The 26,780-nt window shown below is 44.5% G+C and overlaps 2 protein-coding genes across 8 annotated transcripts in view; one reads left to right on the forward strand and one right to left on the reverse strand.

Moving 5' to 3' along the window:
- SHISA6 (shisa family member 6) overlaps positions 1-14,579 on the forward strand; it is a 265,194-nt gene extending 250,615 nt beyond the window's left edge. For 2 of the 6 annotated variants that reach the window (XM_053376210.1, XM_053376212.1), the window contains 3 exons: positions 9,209-9,361; positions 11,047-11,148; positions 13,204-14,579. In XM_053376210.1, the coding sequence (XP_053232185.1) occupies positions 9,209-9,361; positions 11,047-11,148; positions 13,204-13,757 (809 nt within the window). In that variant the 3' untranslated portion in view covers positions 13,758-14,579. The remainder of the gene's footprint in view (positions 1-9,208; positions 9,362-11,046; positions 11,149-13,203) is intronic. The other 4 variants (XM_053376213.1, XM_053376215.1, XM_053376211.1 and 1 more) reach the window with 3 other exon arrangements.
- Positions 12,160-26,780, reverse strand: part of DNAH9 (dynein axonemal heavy chain 9) — a 220,452-nt gene continuing 205,831 nt past the window's right edge. Inside the window, exons 69-71 of one of the 2 annotated variants that reach the window (XR_008328846.1) lie at positions 20,423-20,547; positions 17,011-17,099; positions 12,160-12,658 (exon numbers count right to left, since the gene is read on the reverse strand). The gene's annotated coding sequence lies outside the window, so the exon portion shown is untranslated. Of the gene's footprint in view, positions 12,659-17,010; positions 17,100-18,445; positions 19,184-20,422; positions 20,548-26,780 lie in introns of those variants that run through there. The other variant, XR_008328847.1, reaches the window with a different exon arrangement.

Raw genomic sequence — 26,780 nt, forward strand, 5'->3', positions numbered from 1 at the left:
GTGAACTTCCTCCATTGTAGGCTCCAGTTTGTATATAAAGCCATGTATCATAATGACATTATAGCCTAATTTGTGCCTAATTTTCCAACTCCTGGGTGAGCGCCTGGAATTTTTGAAGTTTTGTGCACTGCTTGGCATAGATTGGGGTGGTGTGTAACAGTATATTGGGGAAAACTTCCCCAACATCTTGAAACTGTCTGAACTGGATCTCATTACTAACCACTTTTTCATATACAGTGGTACCTTGGTTGTCAAACTTAATCTGTTCCGGGAGTCTGTTCGACCTCCAAGGGAATCTGCTCACCAACTAGCTGTTCCATCACGAGTCCCTTTCATCTAACCTAGGGAAGGGGAAGGTGTGGCCTTCCACATGCTGCTGGACTACAAATCCCAGCAGCCCTCATTTTTGGCTATGCTGATGGGAGTTGAAGTCCAACAACAGCTGGAAGGCCACAGCTTTCCCATAGCATAGGCATAGGCAAACTCAGTCCTGCAGATGTTTTGGGACTACAACTCCCATCATCCCTGACCACTGGTCCTGTTAGCTAGGGATGATAGGAGTTGTAGTCCCAAAGCAATTGAAGGGCCGAGTTTGCCTATGCCTGCCATAGCACCTCTAACCCTTAGCCAAGTTCCTGGGCTTGACAGGTGCAGTGCAGACCACTGGGCGATGCAATACTTCTCCCAACGTGCACATGGCCAAAGATACAGGGGCAGGTCCTTTTTCTCCATTCTGCAAGGCTATAGCATTGAACTGTAGAAGCAATGGGCTATTGCCCTGGTCAGTTGTTGCAAAGGGCAACCTCTGAACCAGCTGATCGGTGAAGGTGTTGGCTCCTCCTGAAGTGCATTGCCCTTCTGAGTTTGCATTACTGTGTGTCTTCCTTTTCTGTACTTTCAGTGCAACTGAGAGCTAAATACCACAGAAAGCAGCCTAGAAACATGTATGCACCTGGGAATCCTAGCCCAGATGTGTGTGAATGGGTACGTGCCCAAACTAAGATGCACATTTGTTGTTTAAGTGTTTGCTGCAGGCAACATCAGTGTGCATTCAGCAGCTGGTTTTGCTGCATAAAACATAGAGCCACTCTGAAAGGACAGAGAGTGCTTAGAATTGTGTTGCAGAGGACACCGGCTAATCTTCAGTGTAGCAAATTGAACTCGGTTCATTTCAATTCCTACTAGAGCTTTATAGCTGAATTTCCAGAGGGATTGTAATCCCTAGCCTGGTACGCCACCTGCAAACGCTTTTGCAGTAATGATGTGAGGCCTTGTGTGCTGCGCCTCTCCTGTTGTGTGAACATGAGGAGGAGTTCAGCATCACACTCTTCTGATCCTCCTGTTAGCGCAAGCTTTAAAAGAGAAAGAGGTTATGCCAAGAGGAAAATGTGACTCCTCCAGGCTATAGCTCTGAAAGGCTAGCTATGGCATCTGTCTCCAAGTCCTCTGCATTGGGTGTTGCGCCCAATTACATGAATGCAGAATAGTGGTTCATTGTATTCCTCCCCACTGTGTCTCTTAATGGGAATCCTCTTAGGGCTGGTGTGAATTATTTCAGGGTCTAAGAATACAGAATACAAGGAGAACAAGCTTTTCTCTATGAGAAAGAAATTCTTGTTTGGGCTACAAAGCTTCCCTAAGCAGATTTGTGCAATTCAGTATCTCAGCCAGAACTACCTCACAGGTTTGTTGTGAAGCTAAAATACTGCTCTGAATGCCTTGAAAGAAGAAACTGAAATAAATATGGGGAAGGTAAAAAGAAGGGATAATAGAACTGTTAGTGGATTCCCTGATCCAAAGTAATCTTCGTATCCCATGAAATAAAGACTGTAAATAGTGAGCTTGGTATTCTAATGTAAAGACTTGCATTAAGGACTCCATCTCAACGTTTTGACTGGGTTGATTAAGGCATGCCTGTTTCTTTTGTGGACTTACACATGGCTCTTCAGGCAAATAAATGCCTCCTAAAGCAGTTTGCAAACTATTTAGCAACCAATACGCAATTGAAATATAATATGGAAACCATTTATAATATCCATTTCCTTCAAAGCGCTATTAAAGTCCAGCATAAAACATACAACAATAATAACCCGACGTGATATTTCAGAGTCAGGTCACAGTACCATTTCCTACAGTCATGCTCAACCACTAAAGGCCGTGGCTTATTTTAATTTGTTTTTCAAATGGTATTATCTGTTTTAGTACTGTACTGAAAAGGAAAGTTCAATAATTATTTTAAATGAATTTAGCAATAAAAAATAAGTGCTATATAAATTATTCATATTGATCTCTGCTGTACCTGTAGGTTTTTCTTACATTATCAAACAACAGCTGGTGGTGCTGTGTAATTAGAATTACATCAGCAATTTTCATTTGCGTGTGTGTGTGTTTTAAGATAAGTGAGGGAAACCTCTTGCAAGTATGCTGTTTGAATGTGAGGGATAGAAGGAACATAAATTAAAGGCAGCAAGAACGAATGTGGCTTATCCTGAAAAACAGGCATTTGAACACATCTTCAAGTGAGAAGAAAGCTCCCCGTTTACCCAGCAGCTTTATAATAGAATGCATGTACTGTCTCTTCCAACACAAAAACCTATCAAGGCACTGACCTTGACTCTCAGCTACATTATGCATATGGTAGCTTCCCAAGCCATTTCAGTTTCTTCTCTGATGCTGCTAAATATTGGAAATAGACTTCAAGGTAACCTCTCATTTGCAGCCCCCATCCATCCATGCTTCTGATTGACTACATGGCAAAACAGATGGCGAGAAGCTGTTCTGATTTCATGCATGCCTGTTAGATAAATGTGGGGTGCTTAATTTCACATGCTTCACGCTAAGGAGGCAATTAATTGCCTTTCTCACTCTTGAAATGCAAAATCTCTGCATTCGGCCAGGTATGCCCTGCGTCCCACAGAGCTCTACACACGTTGCAAATCGCATGATGAGCTCTGATGGTGAAATTATTTGTCACAATCACCAGCACTTTAGCAGTAACAAGTGTTTGCTTCCACATTAACGCATAACCCTGAAATTTTGGATGCCCTCCAAACCGATGCCAAATTTTTGTGACCAAAAACTCGGGATTATACATTAATGAAGCTACAAATGAAAACTGGCTTAAGATGGACCTCAAACCTCTTTGGCGAGAGCTTTGGCCCCAAACCTGGAATATGCTTGTATATTTCAGCCACACTCCTCAAGGTTTGCAAAGGTACACACTTGCACGCAAATTACTTAATCACTTAGTGCTTGATGGTGCACAGAAGAATGTGTGTGCTGGCACCACCATAAAGCACTGTATAGGAGATGATAATGAACATTCTGTTTATTCTGGAGTAGTTGATCTTGCTTCCCTATCTATTTGCTGTTACTGGCCATCTAGCCATTGTTGTCACTAGCCCATTGGTATAGCCACTGCTGCTTCTACCCAACCAACCAATTTGCAAGGCATTGTTGGCACAGCTGCCTGGAGCGTGACTGTGCCACTGCTGCATTGCTGCAACTGTATGCTGGAGAAAGGAGGAGGAGGATGGTCCATCACCCATAGGCAGCACCATGTCTTGTACTGGCACTGGCAGTGATCTGAACTGAATGTAGAAAGATTTGAACGTGGGGGCTTCTGCATACAGCTCCTAACCCTCTGTGATAGCTCATTTGTGCATGCAGATCATCCCTTGATACTACACTCATCAAATGGTGGCCATGCATCTTGCGGCTTGCCCCTTTTTCTTTTCAGTTCTAAGGGATGTCCCCATCAATTGCAGCTCTTCTGGTTTCATATTTTGATTTAGAAGCCTCTAGCTGAATTCCTCTCTCCTCTTGCTGTCTCTGCTGTGCTTTTAAATGACAACATTGACATATAAGCTTGAAAGGAACTACTGTTTCGAATTATCAATAATCCCATTGCAGATCACTTATCTTTGTGAGATGTGACTGTAATTCCTTTCCGGTGCACTGGAGCAGAGACAATGTGCCCATGCTGATGAAGTCTCTGTTTACAGTGTAATTTTGAATCAATGGTTCCTGCTGCCTGGTAAGTAGAAGGTGTTGCCTAATCATGGAGCCAGTCTACTAGATGCAGGCTGAAGTATTCAGAAGAGAAAATTGATCATGGGGAGAAAACATTTGCTATATCGAGGCTGGGCCAGCCATGCAGTAGGCTGAACCTATGTGCTTTAAGTAGCACTACGAGAGGAGTTGAAAATAGAAGAAGTCAGGAAAGGAGTCTGAAGCAAGATCTTTAAAAGTCTTGGATCTAGTGGGGCAGAGGTGCATTTGTGCTCTGCTGCAATCACTGGAAGCCATCATTTTGGATCCACTTCAGGCAGCAAAATGTACTGAGCAGGGAAATGGGGCTGCTTTGTGACTTCTTCTGGGCACATGTACGTTTCTCTGACCCTTTCTCCCTTCCAGAGAGCCAAGAGGGCAGGAAGACTGGTCACCACAAGTTGGGTACTTGCTGTGTTTCTTGCTGTACAACATTCTGGGTGGCCTTGATGTGCTCAGTTATATTAAACTCAATTTTTCTGTTTGTGCCTGCAGAATGTAGTTGGGCAAGAAGAAGGAGCAGGAGAGGATTGGTTACTGGATCATATGATGTGGCAGGCAGGGACTCTCAGAGCAAGTAGTCTGGCACACTGTTACTAATGGAACGTGCTGCAGAGATGAGCCAGGAGATCCGGCAAGCAACACCAGTTCCACTCTGACATTGCTCAGGAGTGCTAAAGCTGTGTGTGTGTGTGTGTGTGTGTGTGTGTGTGTGTGTGTGTGTAAAAAACCTGCTGCCAATAGACAGGTGACGTACTCACGACCAAGCAGAGAGAACGCCATGAAATTCTGAAACATATACACATGGGTTTCCAGGACAAATTTTTAAACAGGACTGGAAACCTCTTGATGTTGGGAAAGGATCATAGATTTGCAAGGAAGCGGCTTTAATTTGAAATGTATGTTTGGCTGCCTGCATGCACCTCTGAGCCTCTCACATGCTCCCTTTGTCCAAGGCACTTCATTAGTAGGTTCTTATCTGAGATCAGCCACTGGGATTTATACAGGGTAATGATACAATTGAATTGCTATCACACACCAAACCCAAAGAAATGCTCCATATGATAGCAGCAGGTAGTGCCTGCGGGCAGTTTCTTCAAATTTGCTAGATTTAAAAAAACAAGAGAGTGGAGGCTGCATAAATGACAAGCATCATCCTTAACCCTTGATGGAATGAGTCAAGACTGAAAAATCTGCAGTGTGCCTGGTATCCTTGCCTAACTTCAGATTCTGCATTTTAGCATTAGGATTCAGGATAGGAGCTCTGCCCACACCACATCCCCAGGGTATACATTTATGCCAAATCTATTTGCAAACATGTCTGAGCAGTGTCTGCAAGAATAAGTTTGGAAGTCTTGCTGAAAATATTTGAAAATGTACTGTCAGCTGTTAGTTGAGGGCCAGTTCCCATTATCACTTGGCAAGCGGAGAAATATGGGTCCAGAAGTCACTGGATCCAGGCTGAGCTGAGCATGTGGCGAAGGAAGTAGGTGATGTCTTTGCTGAATACTCCAATCACACACACCCCACGGTGGTTGTAGCATCCATCCACCCACTCTTGGCAACAACAAATATGGTTTAGATTCATGAGCTGCATGTGTAATAAAGCAGTCAGAGAATTGCTTAATCGGATTGTAAGAGTGGCCCACCAATTTCCAAGGGAAGCTCAACTACTCTCTTGTTGTGCCAATTTGGTTGTATGAATTATCCCTCAGAAACCCACAGTCAGACAGGGCTTCCAGGAGCGGTGCTGCAATTGGTACCAGCCTGAAGTCGCCCTCCATGTCCTTTTTTTTGTTTCCCCGTCATCTGGGGATTTGCTCACAGTAGTTGCTGCCGCTATTTTTAATGTTCTTATCTCTGCCTATTTTAATACCTGAGCACCTGGGTGTGATATAGAAATGTTATAAATTTGACAGGCCTTTCTCCTCTAGCTTGGGCTGATGAAAGACAATTTTAAACTCCGGCTTCAGTCATTTGATCTGATTTGCAGCAAAGGGATGTGATTTCAATACCAAACAAACTCTGCAGCCTGCCCAGATTAGGTGGCAGGGCCTATGGAGCTCCTCCCCAGTTCTGTGTTGTGCTGGCACCCTTGCATCAAAGGTTGCCTGACTCGAGATCACAAGGTCATTGTGGTGCAATGGTTAAAGTGTTGGTCTAAACTCGGGGGGGGGGGGGACAAATGGCTATGAGTCACGATGGCTATGTGCTACACCCATTATGAGAGACAGTATGTCTCTGAATCCTAGATGCTGGGGATCTGGAAGAGGAGAGTGCTATTGTGCTCATTTCTTGATTGCGGGCTTCCCATGGGCATCTGGTTGGCTATCGTGGGAACCAAGATTGTGAATTAGATGGGTCTTTAGCAGACTCCAGAGGGGCTCTTCTAATATTATTATGGAGAGACCCAGGTTTAAATCCGCACTTTAGCCATGAGCCTGGCTGGGTGACCTTGACCCAGTCACTACCTCAACCTGATCACTGAGGGAAGAATATGTACACTGCTGCGAGTTCATTGGGGAAAGAGTGGGATATAAATCAATGTGATAGATAGGTTTTCTTTCTCCCTGCACTCTCTGCTTCCATAAGATGTGAGATGATCGGCTCTAGATTTGTACTACACTGTGCAGTGATGGAGCGGGGTGGATGTTCTGTTAGTTGTCTGGATTAAGACCCCCGCGCACACGCACGCACACACACACACACACACACACACACATATGCCTCAATATGAAGCAGCTGACCCAGCAATTCTGTGTTGAAATCTTGTGGGGATGAGCACTGTTAAGGTCTTGAAAGGGTTGCAGGAACATTTTGTCTTTTTCTCTTGTTCTTTCTATACTGTATTGGATGTGTGTTTGCAGTGAGCGAACCTTTTGCAGCTGGAATCCAACCACCAAAACCTCAGTCTCAGGTCCTCCTGTTGACAGCTTGTGCTTTTGATCAGCAACTCAGTAGCCCCTGTCCAAATCCTGTGAGCCAGAGGAGACTCGGGGCAGGATGTGTGGCAGTGTAACTCAAGAGGCACTCTTCAGTTACATCAGCACAAGCCACTGTAGTTTTTTTCCTATCCAGCCATATGATAGACAGCCGTGTGGTGGTGAATTTGGTCACAGCATGACTCCAACTGCCTCACAGTTCATTTTGATCTCTATGGGTTCAATGAATCTCAGTTCCAGTAGCCTTATATGGAGTCAGGCAATTGACTCACCTAGCCCAGTATGGTATCTATTCTTGGCTAGGTCTGAGAGGTCTTTCTCAGTGGACTTGGAGGTACTAGAGGTAGAATCTTGGACATTCTGCATGCACTGAGCTATGGCTGCCTCACAAGATTGCTGGTACAAAGCAACCATTGCTAAGCAGGTGTTCTCTTTGTATATATTAGAATCTTGGCATGGCTTCAGATGCACAATCATTTGGTGTAAGGCTGTCAGGAGATGCTGAGGCTAGAACTTGGAACCTTCAAACATGTGATCTGCTGCCACGTCTGGGAGGTTCTCATCCTATAGGCATAGAAGAGGAGACATGGTTGATGCAAAAGACCCAATCTGATGCTCGCCAGATACAGAACTACAACTCCCATCAGCAGCCGCAGTCAGCATTGGCAATGGTGAAGGATGGTGGAATTTGTGGTTCAAAATACTTGGAGGCCACCAGTTTGGAGAAGGCTGCAAAATACTACAGGTAGCTTTCTCAGAAGTGTGGGATCGTCCCCTAATCCCACCAGATGCTGTGTCTGCAGGCAAAGGCCATTCTCCAACACATATGGCTATGACTGCACTCTGCGTTGATGTGTGGCCATGGTTTTTCTCCAACAACCCAAGCAGAGCTGTAGTCGTTCGTATTTAAAAATAACTCTGATGGTGAGATGACAAATTACAGGGCACTTTAATAGAAAAATTACACCACGTTTATATTGAAAGCACCTAAGGGCTCCCTTTGGATATAATCATGGTCATTATCCCTGTAATTAAGAGCAATAATATTTTAATAATGAATTTTCAAAAATGAGTAATGAAGGACCATTTGTCTAACCAAGCATTAAAAATGAGGGAAGGCAGGTATGGCTGGTGCCAGTTCCCCGAAATTGGGATACAGTGAGGCTAGGCGTTGGGAGAGGGAAAGTGAAGGGTAAAGGCTCTTTTGGGATAGGGGTAGAACCAGCAATCTCCACAAGAGGGTGATTGGCAACTGGAAGGAGGACCTTCAATATGCCCTTCAAACTGGTCTGCCAGTTTGCTAGAGTATATATGCTAGAGTATATAAAAGAATTGGAACAAAAAGCTTCAGTTACGCATTATTGCTCTACCTTGAGTGTTTATTGCTGTAGTGTGAATTTTAAATTTTTCTGCAATCTGTTTGGTTTGCCTCTATGTTTCCAGTGGCACAGGCTCCAAGATGAGATGGAGGTGATCATTGGAAAGGAGCCTAGGAGAGTGGGTGTTGATGGAGGAAGGTGGGATTTCTCTCTGCTCCGGTCAAGCAGTTAATGAAACATGGGTCTGAGCTGCACTCAGTGCATTTTCCGTAGATTAGAGAGCAGGGGTTGTGAAACTGGTGCCCAGAAGTGCACAGATGCCAGCAAAACATTTTTCCTCCACCCCACTGAAATTAGGCTTGAAAGGAGCATTCTGTTGTGGTCAATAGAACGGGTTGTAGTGTGTGCTTGGCGCATGTGTCATTTTTCCGGTTTGCAAATGTACCCACAGGCCAAAAAGCGTTGGGCAAGATCAAGGCCCAGGCAAGAAGAAAGCAGAAAAGCAGCTGGCCCACTAGTTGGACTCAGCAGACAAATGCATTTGTTCCTCTCTGTGTTTGCAATGGAGCCAACGGAATAGAGAAATGAGCAGCCCGTGGCTTGTTCACCTACATTTACAGTTACATAACGAGATGCCTGTCTTCTTAGCATCAGTTGGGTGAAGGAGCAAGCATTCTGTATCAGCACACTCTGCCTTCATTAATAATTGCAATGGACACTGAAGAAGCAAAGCCCTGGGTTCCTTGTTTGCAGCTTGGCTAGTGTCAGTTTGAATTACTTCTCAGTGCAAGACTGGGTGATGTGATGGGTGTGCCCAAACTTACTGCACGCCGAGCGCTCTTTCGTTGTTCTTAAGGCTCTGTTTCGATGGAAGTCTTCTTTCTCCCTGTGTTGCAGAAAAGCCACGGATGAACAGCATCCTGACCTCTGCCACTGAGCCCTATGATCTGTCCTTCTCCAGGTCTTTCCAGAACCTCTCCCACCTCCCACCATCCTACGAGTCTGCAATCAAGACTAACCCAAGTAAATATTCTTCCCTGAAGAGATTAAGTAGGTGTCTGCTCATTTCATTCTCTTGCTACTCACTGTGCATGGTTAGGCTGAAAGCCACCCCCCCCAAGTCCTCCCCTCTTGCTGTGAGAATCTTTGGCCAGGTGATCCTTATTTCATTGTCCTTTCCTTCTGAAGTGAGCTTGCTCTTTCACACCAGGGTCGAGGATAATCTGCACAGATATCACCCCAGCAGCCTCTTTTCTAGGCTGTTTCGTATTGACCAAGCATATGTTTAGTGTCCCTCCCTGTTAAAGCCCACCCAGCTTTCCATTCATTTTTTTAAATTCAAGAATAAGAACAGTGCAGTTTAGCCCTTGACACGCCCCTTCCCCGAATAGATCCCTGCTATTTTTAGTTCTTCCTGTGTACTCTGGGGCAGGTCGCTGCATCCAAAATTGTGAACTAAATACCCTGGTCCAAACAGTAGCAATTGATTTGTCTCACTGCATTAGGGACATTAGATTGGCATGAGGCCTAAGCCAAAGTATTGCCACTTAAATAATTTTGGGCAGATATGGGGGGCAGGGTATGAAGTGTGGTATACCCTACTGCCCGAGACCTCACAATGTATCCTTCATTTTCTTTTTTTCTTCTGTGACAATTCACAAACTTCTCAGTGGAAGTGAGGCTGCAGCACACCAAGAGCAGCTATAGGGAGAAGAGTTTAATTGCCAAGGCAGTTGAGTGGAGTAACTCAGCCTATCTTCTTACACTGTGCTCAGAGTCACTAGGAAGGTGGAGGGGGTGTGCTTCTATCACCCAGTTGCCTGGATGACAGAGGCAGACTGTCCTAGCTTCTAGCACTATGAATTGGCTCAGTGTCCGAAGAGTCTCCCATGTTGCATAAGCCAGGGATGGGGGGGGGGTTATGTGGCCCTCTAGGTCTGGAGGGCCGCAGGTGCACCATAGTTGCAGCTCTCCATATTTTTCAGCTGTGTCTTGCAAGTTACTGCGCAGGAAGTTGTGACGTTTGCCCAATTGCCCAGGCAATGTGTGGGGCCAGCTGTGGGCTGGGAAGCTGTAGCACAGCATGCAATCCCCACATTGTTTGGAAACACAAGGGTGCATTTCTGTCTCCCTTTTCCTGGCACAATGAATGAACTTTGCCCATTTTTTTAGTCCACTTTTCTCACCCACCCCAAATATCAGTATAGCAGGTTCAGCCTTATAGCCTGTAAATGAGACTGCAAAGTTGGGGCTTACGTTTCAGCTCAGCCCTGTTTCTCACTGAGGCCACCAGGTATCCCTCACAGCATCTTAGTCTGTTATTGATTAATGCTTTGACCTTATCACTGATAACGCTGTTTATGCTCTCTCGGGTATTCAATAATTTATCCAATGCGAAGGCTTCAGAATAGGTACCTCCTCCCACTGTTGCTTTTCCAGCCAGTACTCTTCTTGATCCAGCACAGCATTGTAACTCTTTGTTGTGTATACTGCTCAGCAGAAAGCACTTTAAGCTTTAATAGCAAAAACAGACAAGTAGAAGTCCCACTGGATATATCCATTACTGGTCTATACCATTTCAGACTGCAGGTAGGGGATTAAATGTTTTATTCCATGCATAAAATACTTGCTGTATAACTAGTGTCCAGGAGATTATTCTAGGCAAGCCTTTCCTCCGATGTGGCAATTTTGCATTACTCTATGCTGACATCCCACCTGTGGTCTGATTGGTACAGCCCCTGCAAGAGATACATCACAGGAGGCTTCTGCTCATCCCTTTAACTCTAGCAGTCTGATGGTCACTGCAAGATCCCCTTGGACTAACTGTGCTTTCCAAAGTAAGTGAAACCTTGTAAAGGGTGATACAGAGTGAGGTGCTGCAAGTGTGAGCTATAACTGGACTAGTTTAAAACAGAAATCTAAATTATGTATGTATGTCTATGTGTTTTTTAAGAAGTTGTTGTCTTTAGCAGGGGTTGTTGTTTCCGTTTGTTACCATGTTACGTGTTCTTGTGTTTTTATATTGTAAACCACCCTCGGATGAACTTTTAGCTGGGTTCTGCTTCAGAATGACTGTTGGATCTGATGACCAGGGAGACGGAAGGGAGGACCCATACCCCATTCACACCATGCATTTAAAGCCACCACTTTAAACAGTCATGGTTTCCTCCAAAGAATCATGGGAGCTGTAGTCTAAGGGTCCCCTAAAAGAACTACAATTCCCAGAGTTCCCTGTTGATTGTTAAACCGCTCTGGAAATTATAGTTGTGGGAAGGGACTGATCAGCACCCTTAACTGACTACAGTCCCCAGAATTCTTCGGGGAAAGCAAAAACTGTTTAAAGTGGTATTCATAGTGCTTTAAATGTATGGCGTGTATGTGGTCCCAGTAATTGATGCCTGAACTGACCTATGAAGGACGGTGTGTGCACATTACCATAAGCAAGCAAGCTATATGTTCAGAAATTAGGGGGATAGGGAAGCTGAATTTCACTCTGCTGGAATTTATTGGGGAAGTGGCTTAAGTTGATGAATAGGGATTTTGTAGAATGATTCAGAGAAATTCATGTTAGCTGAATGTATATATAGGAATGATCATGAGTAGAGTCATTCTCAGAACTGGAAAATGAATGCATTTTGAAGATTTACTGATGCAAGATGGGTGGCGGTGGAGGAGGTAAATACATTTTGTTGGGGTGCTGACTGGGGGTGCTGTTTATTTCCCCCCACCAAAAAAACTTAGTTCTAGAACAGAACAGATTTTGGGGCACTTGAGAGTTCATGATTCCTCCACCACATCTCAAAAACCCCACCCACACTTAGCCCAGAAAAGAGAACAAAAAATGCAGGTTATATTTTTGCATGGGTTATTATTGAAAAGTAATAAGCATAACAGCATCACAGAAAAAATAACTGATTATTATAAAAATATGCATCAGATTCACATGACGAAAGACAATGACTGCACTTTCTGTGTGTGTTTGCTTAAGTCACAGGGGCAAAAAGTGAGAGACAGGTTAACAATAAAGCAGTGAATGTTAATGGTGGTTAATGCCAACATAGTCACATCAACAGTGAATCAATGAGACAGAAGTTAAAGTGAAAACACATTTCAGCAGCACCCAGTGAGCAGATCAAACGTGATGATTAGTATTGGAACAAATATTGTCATTTTTAAAAAAGAAAAAATGGTATCGGGGAAATCCACAGAGAGTTGCTGCAAGCAAGAAAGCTTTGCAAAGAGCTCCGACAAGTCAATTATGGGCGAGTTTGATGCTTGGTCCACTTGTAGCGAATTCCATCACATCCCTCCTTCCATTTCTTCCATAGTTTAGTGCTGCAACGCGGCCTGGGAGGAGACAGATTCTATCACCAATACAGTGGAAATTAAGCACCAGTGAGCACATGAAATATTTCACAGGGAATATAACTCTTCTGCAGTTTTTTTGTCCTAGCAGTTTAAATAGCTTTTGTAATAGCGTATTATAAATCAGGGATGGGGAACATGTGCCCCTCCGGACATCTCTCAATCACCTCCCTGGTCATTGGCCCCGAGGGGATCCAACAGCAACTGGAAGGCCCCAGGTCCCTCATCCCTATTAGAAGTGCCAATTAATAAAGATGTGGGGAAGAGCTGCCGAGGAAGTGCTGGTCTCCACTCCACTCTAAGGGGTTTTACTGCCATTTGTAAAAAAAATCCTCCATATGCAAAATTGTATATTCCACAAGTGGAGTAGCCATTGATGTTCCGCATGATGGCAGCACTCTAGATTACTTCCTGCATTGCACATTTACCATATTGACATACCTTAAAAAAAAAAAATGCCTTCCACCCTTGCTTGACACTTTTGCAAAGCCTTAACATTATCTTTCCCATCTCCTTCCTCCACACAGCTGACAAGGAAGCTGAGGAGTATTACTCCAGAAAGAGGCACCTCCCAGACTTGGCAGCCAGAGGGACCCTCCCTCTCAACGTCATCCAGCTCTCCCAGAAACAGACCACTCAGAGGGAGCGGCCGCGCCGCGTGATGCGAGCCATGTCCCAGGACCGAGTGCTGTCCCCAGAGAGGATCATGCCGGAGGAGTTCAGCATGTCTTACGAGCGGATCCTCTCTGACGAACAGCTGCTATCCACCGAGCGCCTCCACTCCCAAGACCCGCTGCTGTCTCCAGAGCACTCAGGTTTTGGAGAGCAGTCTATGTCGCGGGCTTTGTCGCACTCAGACGTCTTTGTTTCGACGCCTGTCTTGGATCGCTATCGGATGACTAAGATGCACTCCCATCCCAGTGCCTCAAATAACTTGTACAACACCTTGAGTATGAACCAAACGTCTGCCAAGCGCCAGGCCTTTGCCTCCCGGCGGCACAACACAGTGGAGCAGCTACACTATATCCCAGGGCACCACCACCATTACCGCACAGCCAGCAAGACAGAGGTGACTGTTTGATCAGAGACACTGTGCATTGTAGATAATCCATCTATGGACCAGGGTGGCTTCAGTGCCCTACACTGCAGTGGCCTTATGGCCAAGTTAACCTCTAACTCTATGTCTGAAAAGACAGACTCTTCCGACAGTCCTGTCTGTGTTGTTTTGGAAATTCATCTACATGTTATTGACATAAAGAGGAAAAAACAAAACCTGAACAGGGAGAGGTGATGCAGGTAAGGTGTCCTGACGTGCCCAGTTTCTGTCAAGGAAAGCCATTCAGATTATGGCTCTTTTCAAGGGCTTGCCTGCAGCTACTCTCTAGCGTTGCCAGGCTAGGACTTTAAGACATACTGACAACAATCTCACACAAAATTGGCGTAATATGGCCAAATCGACAAACCTTCCAATCCGGTGTAATGGGATTCAGTTGTGACCTTAGTGCTTGACAGAGGTCTAGTTTTACCAGGACTGTCAGCTGCAGTCATGACTGAGGCCGGTTCCAGCCAAGGTCCATTCTCTAAGACAGAAAGTAAAAACTCCAGTCCACCTAAGCATGGTTCTTCCAGGTCATTGGGCAAATTCCAGTGGCAAGCACTGTTACCCAACTCCTAGACTGAATGACAATGCCTGCCACGGTTGGAAAACCACATTGTTTTACAGGTAACTGTAGAACAGAACTATTCCAGTGCCTATAAGATTGCCAACCTCCAGGGTGGTAGAAGGAGTGAGGTGGATTTGTTTATAAGCACAATTCTGCTGATAGGTGTTTGCCAGCCCCCCACTTCTTCCATCCATCCTCATGTATGTAAATTCCCAACATGTAAATATATTTTTTTAAAAATATATTTGCTTTTCTCTGCAACAAGAGGCACCAACATTCCGCATCCATTTTTACATCCAGGATGTGGTCGAAGATAGACAAGTTGCAAGAGATGTGGAATAGCTGTAGCCTGATTGTCATGCCATGAAAAGTTGATCACAGCTCAATCTATGCTTGGCTTCTTGCCAGCCTGCAGCTTTCAGCTACCCCTGGGAAATCTTCAGAAAGGCTACTTATTTTACAGGATTTCTTGGAAAGATAGAGTTTTCAAAAGCTTTTTCTTTTCATCCCTCCTGCCCAATAACATTTTGGGGCTGCCAGTCTTGCTGCATCCTAATCTCATCCTGCAGGTGCTTGTTCCTCTTGTATACTAATTGGGCACATTGTACAGCCACTGTACAGTGATAATTAGACACTGAGTGTCTGTAAACTCTTTCCAAGAAATATTTGTAGGTCCAACTTTAGTTGGAATTTGAATATTTGGAACAGATGTAAATTCTAATTGACATGTACACCCCATCTCCCTGCCTGGTCCTGACCTCTGTTCCAACAGCTACATGCAGTGGCTGAGCCTGTGTAAAAACTATGGACTATTGGCTCATTCCACTGCGTACTTGCATCCCCATGCTACAAGGTCTTGCTCCAGTTCTGCACAATGAGATGTAGAGCCCCTGCATTAAATAGGATCCCACAGAGCTAAACAGTCTAAATATGTGCATTGAACAATAGTTCCTGACATTAGTGGCCTTCACTGGGCAGCCTCAGGAATTTCCCTTCATGAGCTTTTATTTTCTCTCTGCATTTTTTCAGAGAGGCATGCATTGGAAAAGTGATATCCTGTCCCTTTTTACCAATCAAGTTTTGTGTACAGCACCAGCCGAAAGCAACTGCAGAGCTGCTTTTCATTGGTGTGTTGTGTTCGTAGGCCACAGATCAGAGCCATAAGAAACACTGTACTTTGCTTAACAGAAACTGGGCTGAGAAGGGAAGAAGGCAAAGGTCACGAGCCATCGTTGCTTATGTTCTATTCCTGAGCAACAGGCATACACTCTGAAGTGTTTGTCACTAGCTGCAATGCACACAGGCATGGTCACACAGTAGCGGGAAAGGGAGAGGCAGTTTTCTCCATAATTTATGCTGAGCATAGTCATCTTCAAACATCTCTGGTGCCCAATCCTATGGACAATAAAAGTTGTTGACCTATGAGAGGGTCTGCTATAGAACCTCTCTGGAAACAAAAGTCTTGTGTGCCATCTTGAATATGGTGTGTCAAATATATAAGGTGTGTCATTCTGATTTGCCATGATGTAAACCAATGCACCATTGGTTACCTGGGTGAAGCAGGCATCGGAGAGAAGGAAGGATACAGACCCAAGCAATGAAATGCAAGACAGGCCTAGTTATGAGAGCACAGGGGCAACATATAGTAGTACTGAGGGGGACTCTGTTTCCCAAATCTGGCCCTCTGTACATTTCCCAGTAGAATGGTGTTCTGTTGTCCAATATTGTATGGATCATTTTCAGGCCACTTCTTGGCCTGTTCTACTGAAATAATAATCTGCAAAGCACTGTTGGTCTCCTTTCCTGCCTGTTGGGCCGCCCTTATACAGGATGCAAGCACTGTGGTTGCTGCTGCAAACTGCAGCTGTGTGACCATGAATCCACTCAGTTGCCAATGTTATGGTAATCGCATGGCCTCAAACGCTGCAGAGGTGCCCTTTTGTGTGTGGTGCAACCATGCTGCCTGCATACTATACAAAGCAGGCCTTGGCCTCCCAACAGCTCATATACCCTACTGAGATCACCAGTACATCCTTCTGTACAAGTCCTCTGAAGAAATGCAGAGCCCTAGTGTTACCCTAAGTGAGATCTCAATGGAGTCACAACTGCCTGCAATTTGGCTTGATGGATTCAGAGAGGTGTTATAGGATAGGTGGACGAGGGAAGTGAGCGGTTCTGATTACTTTGTCTCAACTGTGCTCTGAAGTTAGATGTTTCAGCTAGCATCCAGTCTCGGAGCCACTTACATCTGGCCCATTAAAACTAGTGATTGCTCCCATGCTGCTTGAGACAGAGGGAGTTGATGCACTAACCTTGTGAGAAGTGTAGATAAGCCAAGTGTCCTTCAAGTTCTGAGAATACCAAATTTTCTACATATTGACTAAGTCCCCCCCCCCCATTTATATCCCTGCCTTTCCACTAAAAAGGGCAAAATCCACTGTCACACAAGCAGAAGTCAGCTTCTCCTTCCCCTGCACTCTCCCCAAAATCAGTTTCAGCTAAAGCCAGGAATCAAACTACATATGAAATCCTCTTCAGTTGACCTCAGAAGCATGTAGGATCATACTGCAAAGGATACTCCTTCAAGTACTGTGGGCTCAGTCCATTGAGGGCTTTCAATATAATAAGAACCACCCTTTGAATTTAGGCAAGAAATGAGTCACTACTTACTGCCATTGAAGCAGGACCCACATGTTCATTTCAGCATTTTGCAGCCATGCAAGTTTTCCCAGGGTATCACCAAGTAGTAGCAGGTGTTCCTGTAGGATTAATACAAATATTATCAGTTACCTGAATTTTACATCCTAACCCTAAGAGAAGGTGTGCTGTTGAACTTTTTTTTTTTTTTTCAATGGTTATGGAGTGGCCATCTTGCTCTTTCATGTGTTTTCTTCCTCTTGAGATTGTGAAGGTTCAGTTCCTGCTTAGGTTTAACCTAAGCTCTACTCAGTGATTTCAGGGAGAAGGAAAGGAGCCCTGACTTAATCCAGTGCTGCAGCAGGACAACTAAGACTTGCAATGGAGGTGTGATATCTGAGCTTTTAGCTTGGTGGGAAATACAAAAATAAGCCACATGAACATGTTTCCTCTAAGCAGAGGTCTCCGTCATCACATCTCACCGGTTCAATTTCTTCTGCCTAACACAGAGCCATCTCCTTAGCCTTCTTATTTCAGGAGTAATTCCCCTACTCTGATAAGAGCAACAAAGTCTTTGAGAACTTCTCAGGAAGGTGGTGTTGTTTTTTAACCTGCCGGTTTCCAGAAAACATTCAGATAAAGGGTTGCTTTATGGATGGTTGGTTCCAAAGGCCACAGACAGCAGGAAACTTGGACTGCAATCCCCTACAAAGCTACATACCCATATGACTGGATTGTGAACCTCTCACACAGCGAGAAACAGTGGGCTGGAGTGGGAGGTATCCCAGCTCCTTACCACCACTGCTGTTGCTGTCATGCTCCCTAAGTTGGAAGGATAGAGCTCACATAGGCTCCCCAGTCAAGTTAAAACTAAACTGCATGGGAAGCGTACATTAGTAGGACAGTTTACTGGTGGAGACATTTGCCTTCAACTTATGGAGGGCATTGAGAATGCGGATTAGTGATAAGGGAGACATTTGATTCTATTTGCATTTAAAGGTGAATCAACCTAATTCATACTTTCTGAAACAATATGTGAACCAAAACATAGCCAACCTTAGAAATTAAGTTCTCTGCATTTTGCAACGCAGTTGTCCAGCCAAGTAATGTATACAGAAATGCATATGTTGGAGGAGTGTACATTAAAGGCATGTATGGGTGAAACTGCTTTGCAAAAATGTGTACATTAAGGAAAATGGCACACAAACATATGCATATTAAAATGGGAAAGATCAGAAACACTTGCCCTTCCCAACAGCGACAGAGGGCAAAGCTAGAACATTCATCCCCATTATCTCTCTCATGCAAGTCTACTCATATGGGGAACTAGAATGACTTTTTTTTATTTGTTTACTTGACAGAATTTTATATACTGCTTGATTATTAAAACAAAAACATCCAAGTGCTCTACACAAAAAAACAGGGCTCTCAAAAACAACATATGCAGCCAGAGGTGGGGTTCGGCAAACCAATTTTAATTGAAATGTGAGCTTGTCCGTGTAGCTGAGTGAGCAGCTACAGTGCAGATTTCAAAGGCACTTCTGGCTGCATGGACAGTTCTTCCCCCAAAATCAGTCAAACAGCCTTTTTTTTTCCTTTTAGTTGCTTCACCTATGTTCAGCAACATGTGCACACATAACAGGGAACCAGAGGCAAATGCAGCTCCCTGCAAAGTATCCCTGTATAACATATTTGCTGGTTTCAAATTTCACATTTTAAGGTGTGCCCTTCCATTTTTAGTTTTTATTTAGCCTTCGTTTTATCACATTGACCTTCCAACAAAATTTTCCAGAATGGCTAACATGAAATCTATACCTTATGTGTACACAAACAGCAAGCCCTGACACAGGGCTCATCCACACTTTCGTTTCTCCCATGAATTCAAGTCACGAGTCTGAAAGGTTTCTTTCCCAAGGAAAACCTACTGTTTACTGCTGAATCGAAACAAACGCCAATCCGGAACTCGGAACAAAATTTCTTCCAATTCAGCAGCAAACAGCAAGTTTTCCCAGGGAAAGGGGTAAGGCAAAAAGACAAAACAAAACCCAACAGCAACACCTCTCTGACCTGTGACTTGCAAGTGTAGATTGTCCTACAGCTGCCTTGGTTGGTTCCTCCTGTGATTATAGCATCCCCTGTAGGTCAGTTCTTGCACAGGCCAAGCCGCATTACATTCTGCTGGGTTGGGTTCAAGTACATAACAAGACTGGGAAGAATGAGAAAGAGTTCAAGATGAACTCATAAAATAGTGCAATCCTCAGAACAAATAGACAGAAGGAAGTCCGTGAAACAGAAAACAATCTTAATTGCATGCACAGGAAATGTCATTTCCTAAATGAAGCAATCTTGTGTTTCACTGAACAGGGCTAATATAGCTATACAGCTCCCCACCCCCTGTGTGTATGTTTTATATTTTAGGGTTCCTTTCTTAAACTTCCCTGGTTTTCAAAAGTGTTGCAGGGTTAAAGGGGAAGAAGTCATTCTCCCCCTAGTTAGGCTGAACTGCAAATGCTGCCTTTGCTTACCTGCACTTCTGGACAACGTGCACAATGCAGCCTGTGAGCCACCCAGCTGACAGCCTACATAGAGCAACTATTGAGCAGCCAAATCCTTCTGGGTTTTGTTTGGAGGGCAAGAGAGTATGAAGGAAAAAGGTGCCCCAGGGCTGGGGGGTAAGAGTGGTGAAAGAACTCGCCCAGCTTCTTTACAGAATCTCTTGCCTTGAGATACAAGCCCCTTAACACACTTCAAATTCTCATTTCTTCCCATGGTCAAATATTAAATCAAATGTTAATCACAGGCTGAAGTGAGCTGAAAGCAAAGGGAGAAAAGCCCTGGAATAATTAGCCCTCCAATTCTAGTTCATCTTGGTATAAGTGACAATGTGCAAACATCATCATCTTTGGCAATGCAGAGGTGGGTGCCATGCAGTGACATGAGAGTGGCCTTGAAGTTGTGAGCAAAAGAGTGTGGTTAAAATACCCTGTGGCAGGGAAACCTTGGAGCTTTCAGGTGTTGCTGGGCTACAACTCCCATCATCCCTGACCCTTATAGCTACACTGGCTGGGCCTGATGGAAGTTGATCCGTAAACACCTGGAGAGAAGAAGGGCCCCAGCCCTGTCCTATGGTTTCCTATTCATCAAACAATGATTGTTGATTCAGAACAACTAATGATTTCAGTCATCCTGGCCTACCCAGACTGTATGGAAGGCACATTTCACACAAAACATCTCTTGGATGCTGAGGAACATTAACAAAGATAACAGTTCTAACTCTGTGACTTGTTAGCCAGCTTGAGATTCCTTAGCAGACCTCCACTGGAGCCATCTCAATTCCCTGTGTCAATTTTTCACAAGGGTGAAAACTTCAAAAACTAATGTAATGCTCTCCCAGAAACATCTCAGCAATAACTCTGGATTGGCTCAGTTCTCAAATAATAGCTACCTGTATGTTGTATGTTTACTGCTAATCAACAGGATGGTCCAGCATCATCTCTGAGGTGTCTTCACTGAGTTGTAGAGGCAGCAGGTGGAATCATTTCCAAACATTATACTTCATCTGCCAAAGGCCTGTGAGAATGAAGGGAGACAGACATATTCTGTTCTTATTATATTTATGTAAATCTGGGAAGGGGGGGACTAAAAAGTCCATTATCTCATTAGTTAGCGAAAATGGCATTTGGTGTCTCTTTTGTGACCTTTCATGATTTGTGGAAGTTCTCACCAATGGTGTTGAACTGCGCCTTACTGTTGCTCTAACCACATGCTTTGCAGTCGCTTCTTCAAGCCTTCATTCCATAAGCTGACAAGGAATCCTTTAGCAAGAGTTTCTCTTCTCCAAGGAAGCCAAATCTTATTGTAACCAGCTTAATTTCGGGGATAGCTATTTCCTGAGGGGAAGGTTGAATGTCCAGCCCTCTTTGTGCTTTAGCCCAGTTTATGGAATCCATGTTTATTCTTCAGTAGTTCTGACAAGAAAGTACATTTGTTATCTGTATCTTTGCACAGACTCTTGGTTACGCATTAAGCTTCAAGGCAGCAGTATTTGACTGTTTTTCTCTGTATTATCCTTGTTGTTATACTTACCTGTAAAAGCACATTCTGTAGGTACTGTAAACAAAACTATTACCGGTTTAGTAAAAAAAAATATATAAATAGAGTCTTAAGGATTTTTTTCCACTTTTGTCAGTAACAAATATTTATGGATTCAAAAATAAAGCAATTTCAACAGAAAAAAAGCTCTGTTCGCTTTTGGTACACCTAAGAGGTCATCTTTCTTGGCTGGCTTTGCAAACTTTGTAAGCAGAGAGGTAGGCTTGTGTTTGTTTGTGTGTGTGTGTGTGTGTGTGTGTGTGTGGATGGATGTGTGAAGAGCAACTATAAAATCTAGCGCTTCAAATTCTATAGTGTCCTTATTTTACTTCTTTGTTAACATGTACAAAAAAAGTTGTGCTGCCTACACACAGAGGGCTATTGAACTGCAGGAAGGAGTTCTCTCGCCATACTTGAGAAAGGAGGCACAACATTTCAGCCAGCATGCAGCCACACACAAACACATGGCATTCCGTAGCAGAGAAACTCAAGACTGCAAAGGAAGGACCCACCTCTTTCCGATGTACAATAAAACACGATCCTTTCACTCCTGCTGAAAGGTTATTCAAGAAATCCAAGAGCCTAATGATGACTAGTATTGTTGGGGGAAGACATGGTGCTAGACAGTGCTTTTTTCTAAAAAAATAATGTTTAGGGGTACTCTCATTTTCCTATTCATATTGAAATACTGCCCCCCAATGAGGCCAAACTTAGATTCGCACAATGTTTAGGGGTATGCATACCCCCGTGTACCCCCATTTTTAAAAAACTGCTACTAGACAATCTTAAATCAGCAGACTGAGTGATATATCAGTATGTCGTTCAAAACTGGTTTGAAGTCCATATCATGATATCGGTTTCATAATTCTTACCTGGTAATATATCATGAATCATGATGTGGGGGGGGGGGGTTTGCGCTATGCAAAAATCACCATGTGAGAAAAAATGAAGAAGGTGCACAGCCTCTCTTGCTAGCTAATCGGCACCAGGAGCCTCCCTCTTCCTCCCTCCAAATCCTCCATGAGGCTCCAGGGAATGGCTATGCAGCAGAGGAGCAAGCCTAATGCTCAGTGACCCATGTAATTCAAACTCCACTACAGATAGTAATCTGCTGAGGCCAGAAAATGCTCTCAGAGAAACCCAAGCGAAAATGAGAGGGAAGCCAGACCGTTTTGTGCTACTAAAGACCAACAACGGGGAGTGGATAGGTTCCTACAGGAAGAAGGCAGAAAATGAATGGGCAACCCCCCCCCCAATTCATGAATAGGCTCTTTGGCGGTGAAGAATGTGAGGCTGGAGGGACTCTAGCCAAAGGCAGCTGTTGCACAAGAGGATCCTCTGTAGGCAGACCCACCTTGCACACTCATAGCTGTTCTGCCAGTGGACATTCGTTACTTAAGCTTCTCTCCCAATAGGTTTGTGCATTTAACGCAGTTCATGGACCTGTAGCAGTTTGATGAGCAATGACAAGCCAGCAATGGCATGCAAGTTGTAGCCCCCTAAGTAGGCATGAGGATGGGGTGGGCAGGGACACCACTGACTAAACTTCCTTGTGTGTTATGTCACACAACTTGAATAAAATATTGGGGGGCCCTGGGAAGCCCCACCCTGCACAATAGATCAGAACATGCTGGTCACACACACCTTTTGGGGGGGTGAAGGGACATCAGCGCCTAGAAGTTGGCTCCTATGTCACAGGCTAACAGTCTCCTCCCCTGCTGAACTCACTGGCTAGCTAGAGGCAACCCGAATGTTAGGACAGAGCAATGCACAGACCCACTGCTGTAGTGTTGGAGTGAAGCCACAGCCTAGGAAGACATCAATGAAAGCCATTGTACACCCTTTCCTCAGCAATTATCCCACGTCTGCACTGCAGTGCCTGAATTCAAGGCAGAGCGCCTCTCTCCTCCTGCAGCTGCTACACCTCCCTTGTTCAGTCTATTTCAGGCAAAGCAGCTGGCAGGTAGCAATCAATGTAGTTCATCATCTCTTGAAAGGTTTGCCCCCATTGCCTTTCCTCATTGACCCAGCATCAAGAACCACAGGTATCAGAGTGCTGCTTCACGCTAGGTCTGCTGGATTTAAAGCCCTTTTTGCAAGTCAGGCTCCTTTCGGATAATTGGATGGATCAAAGTGCAATAGAAGCACACCAAATGAAACCTTGGAAGTGTGATTCATTCCCCACCACCACTCCACCCCCATCTCTTTCCCATATTCAACATCATGCTTCTTGAGCTGCTTCATAAAGTGAGGTGGAGGTTCAATGGTTTTCAATATGGAGAGAGAGAATGTCTTGCTAGGCTAGCAGGCAGGAGGCCTCTATGACACTAGACCATCAGTGGTGGTGAGCGCATAGCTCTAAATGTGCAGGGTCAGCTTTTGTTGTCGGATATCTACACACCAATGAAACAAAATGCAGTTTCCAGTAACTAACCAGCAACTAGGTAAAGGTAAAGGGACCCCTGACCATTAGGTCCAGTCATGACCAACTCTGGGGTTGCGGTGCTCATCTCGCTTTATTGGCCGAGGGAGCCGGCGTACAGCTTCCAGGTCATGTGGTCAGCATGACTAAGCCGCTTCTGGCGAACCAGAGCAGCGCACGGAAATGCCGTTTACCTTCCCACCAGAGCGGTACCTATTTATCTACTTGCACTTTGACGTGCTTTTGAACTGCTAGGTTGGCAGGAGCAGGGACCAAGCAACGGGAGCTCACCCCGTCGCGGGGATTCGAACCGCCAACCTTCTTCTGATCAGCAAGTCCTAGCAACTAAGTGGCACCAAATAATGCAACCATGAAAGGAGTTGAACAGACTCTTCTTCAGAACTGGCTGTTTCTACTGGCTCTTCCCATTGCCCATGCTATGACGCAACATTGCCATCACATATGGATGACTTCGGCAAAGCCTCACAAGGAGTCCAATATAAGTCCACATTTCATGATGAAACAGAAGCCATAGCACAGTGGCTAACCTGGCGCCCTCCAGAGGTTGTTGGACTATCCCATCAATCCCAGCAAGCACAGCTAATATTCAGGGATGATGGGAATTGTAGTTCATTTTTTATTTTTTACTTTATGAATTTCTGTATCCCTGTCTACATTAGTCTCAAGGCAATTTACATATTGTTCCCAACTTCCGGACAGCCACATGGGTTCCCCATCCCTGCTTAAAGCATAAAATCAGCCATTTGGAATATGCAGGGAAAGAGAATGTGTTAGAAATGACAAAGGCTCGTGGCATGAGGCTGGCATGCAAATAGCTTCAAACTTTTGAAAGGCTACTGTACTGATTTTGAGCAAGGGGCCATGCAGCCAATGACTAAGCTGCAAGAAAAACCAAGTGAACTGAATCTCTCCAAAAGCGAGATTTTTAAAGCCTGCATCTTTGCTAACCCAAAGATTGCATGATCCTTTTTGTAAGTACTTTTCTTTTAAAGACATTTGGAACCTTTTTTCTTATTTACTTTTTCTGTACTGCCAAAAGATGGAGATTGTTTGCTGTTACTTCTGAAACTATGTGAGTAGAACATTCACTTCTTTGCAAAGCTAAGTTTCTATGATTTATTCTAGCCTAAATATTTTCATGGGGAACATTTGTTTAAAGGTGGATGAGGGCAGATGCAAATCTAACCAAGTTTTAATCTGCTTGGAGCAATCACCATTGTGCTAACTTTGTTACAAGACAGTAAGAATCTCTTTTCCAAACATCTCTCTCGAACATTTCCGTGCCAACCCCCATGCGCTGGGAGAGCAATCGCTGACACATCCTGCCTTGCTATTGGCCATCTTTGCCCCAGCAGCACACGAATTTCAGCTTGTGTTCTGAGCCGTTTCCTGTTACAGCTCTTCAGCTCCTGCATGTGCTACACTCCTGAAGGACACCACATTGATTTTGTGTCTGGCACCCACCTGGACTCTCATTACAAACTGCTTGGCGGATGTTCTTTGGCATTGCTCACTCTCTTGGGCCAGGGCTTTATGACATGATGTGGACATTTTGTGCAGCATTTCCCCACAGTTGCTGGCAAAGGGAGGAAGAACAAGAGAAACGAATGAGGGATTTATCCTGACATTACCTTCACTGCAGCCTGGTGCCAACATCAGGCACAGAAAAGCCACATTCAGTCTTTCTGCAGGCCAAGGAGAGACCATGGCATGGGGGTCCCTTTGAATCCACTAAACATGGGGGGGGGGTATTGTGCATTGCTCAGAGCTGCCTTCCTGCTTCAAGTTTAAGATAGACATCACATCCTCAGCAGATCAATCCACATCTTCCTATGTCTGCCATGGGTTGAGTTTTCTTTGATAATCAAAGCTATTTAACATCCTAAATGCCCAGATCATTAGGTTTGCTGGTAAAAATGGGGTTGTGCTATCACAAAAGAGTGTTCCAAAACTGGGATAGACCTAACAGAGCCTGAAGTCCAAACTCAACATCAGAAGAGCGTGCTGGATCAGGCCCATGGCCCACCTAGTTTACAGTATCCTGTTGTTACAGTGGCCACCTTGTATGAGCCAAATGCTGCACTGCCATATTCCCTACACCTCCAGTTGCTAAGGCCATATCTTGTGGGTTGCCAACTTTTATTTCCGAGAGGATTCTGAGCTTTTAATGCTGAGCATAACTGGATGACATTCAGAGGATGAATCTCATCAACTTCCTGCTGAGTAAAAAATTCACTTACTTTCTATCTGTCACGCAGCCCAAAAAGGAGTTGCCCTGGAAAGGGGTGGGGAGAGTTGGTAGTCCTATGTTCTGTGCACTATAGAACTCAAAACCATTGTGACTAAAGAGGCCGGTGACTCAGGCAAGCCTTGTGTGGCCTGTATTTCATCACCTCTGCCTTTCCCTAGTTAATTTCCCAGCAGGATTGCATGATATAAAGTGATGCAAGCTGGCTTCTGCCTTTTGGGGAGATGAGCAGAAAATTAAACAGCCCCCAGCTGGCAGAAATCAGCACTTCCAGAAACAGATTTCCCAGTCTTTTCCAGAAGAGCACGCCCAGCACGATTCTTTGAGAAACTTTCCCCCTGTGGATGCTCTTTTGTGATAAATGGGAGCTGTGTGCCTTTCCAGAGGATCATGTCCATTCTCATTGTGTTCTGGAACAGGCCGGCTGGTTTCACATAAAAAAAACAAAAAGGATGTGTCGCTTTCCTGTGCAGAGACAACTGGCACACTCAACCGTATCTGTCATTTTCATTGCAACCCTGCAGCTGTGCCTCTGCTCTGACACTGTTGTTATATTGTTATTATATATTTATTTATACCCCTGCCGTCTTCCCTGACAGGGACTCGAGGTGCCTTGCAGATAAAATTAAGAACAGCTAAGAACCAATAATTTAAAAAGTTGAACATTGATAGGATTAAAATTATATACACATAGTTGCATTATAAAAAGATCTCCACCAAGACAGAGGTACAAAACACCCATCCAGGTAGTGTGGGTTGGCCTCCCCCTCTTTTGACAGCCCCTTCTTCCCAGAAGCAGCATCATTATGCAACTGCCTTAACCCTAAACACCTTATCTCTCTTGACACCTCATTATCGGGTAGCCAAAATGGTGCCCTCCAGATCTGGCTAGCATTGCCTTTCGTGTTTAGGAGAAATCTATATACCTAGACCCCCCTCACTACTACATCAATTATCCAAGTGGGATCCTTGGTACCTTCAACAATCCTCTAGCCCTGGACGACCATTTCTTACCTATGC

Source organism: Podarcis raffonei, chromosome 2 (genome assembly GCF_027172205.1).
Source record: "Podarcis raffonei isolate rPodRaf1 chromosome 2, rPodRaf1.pri, whole genome shotgun sequence".
Lineage (NCBI taxonomy): Eukaryota > Metazoa > Chordata > Lepidosauria > Squamata > Lacertidae > Podarcis > Podarcis raffonei.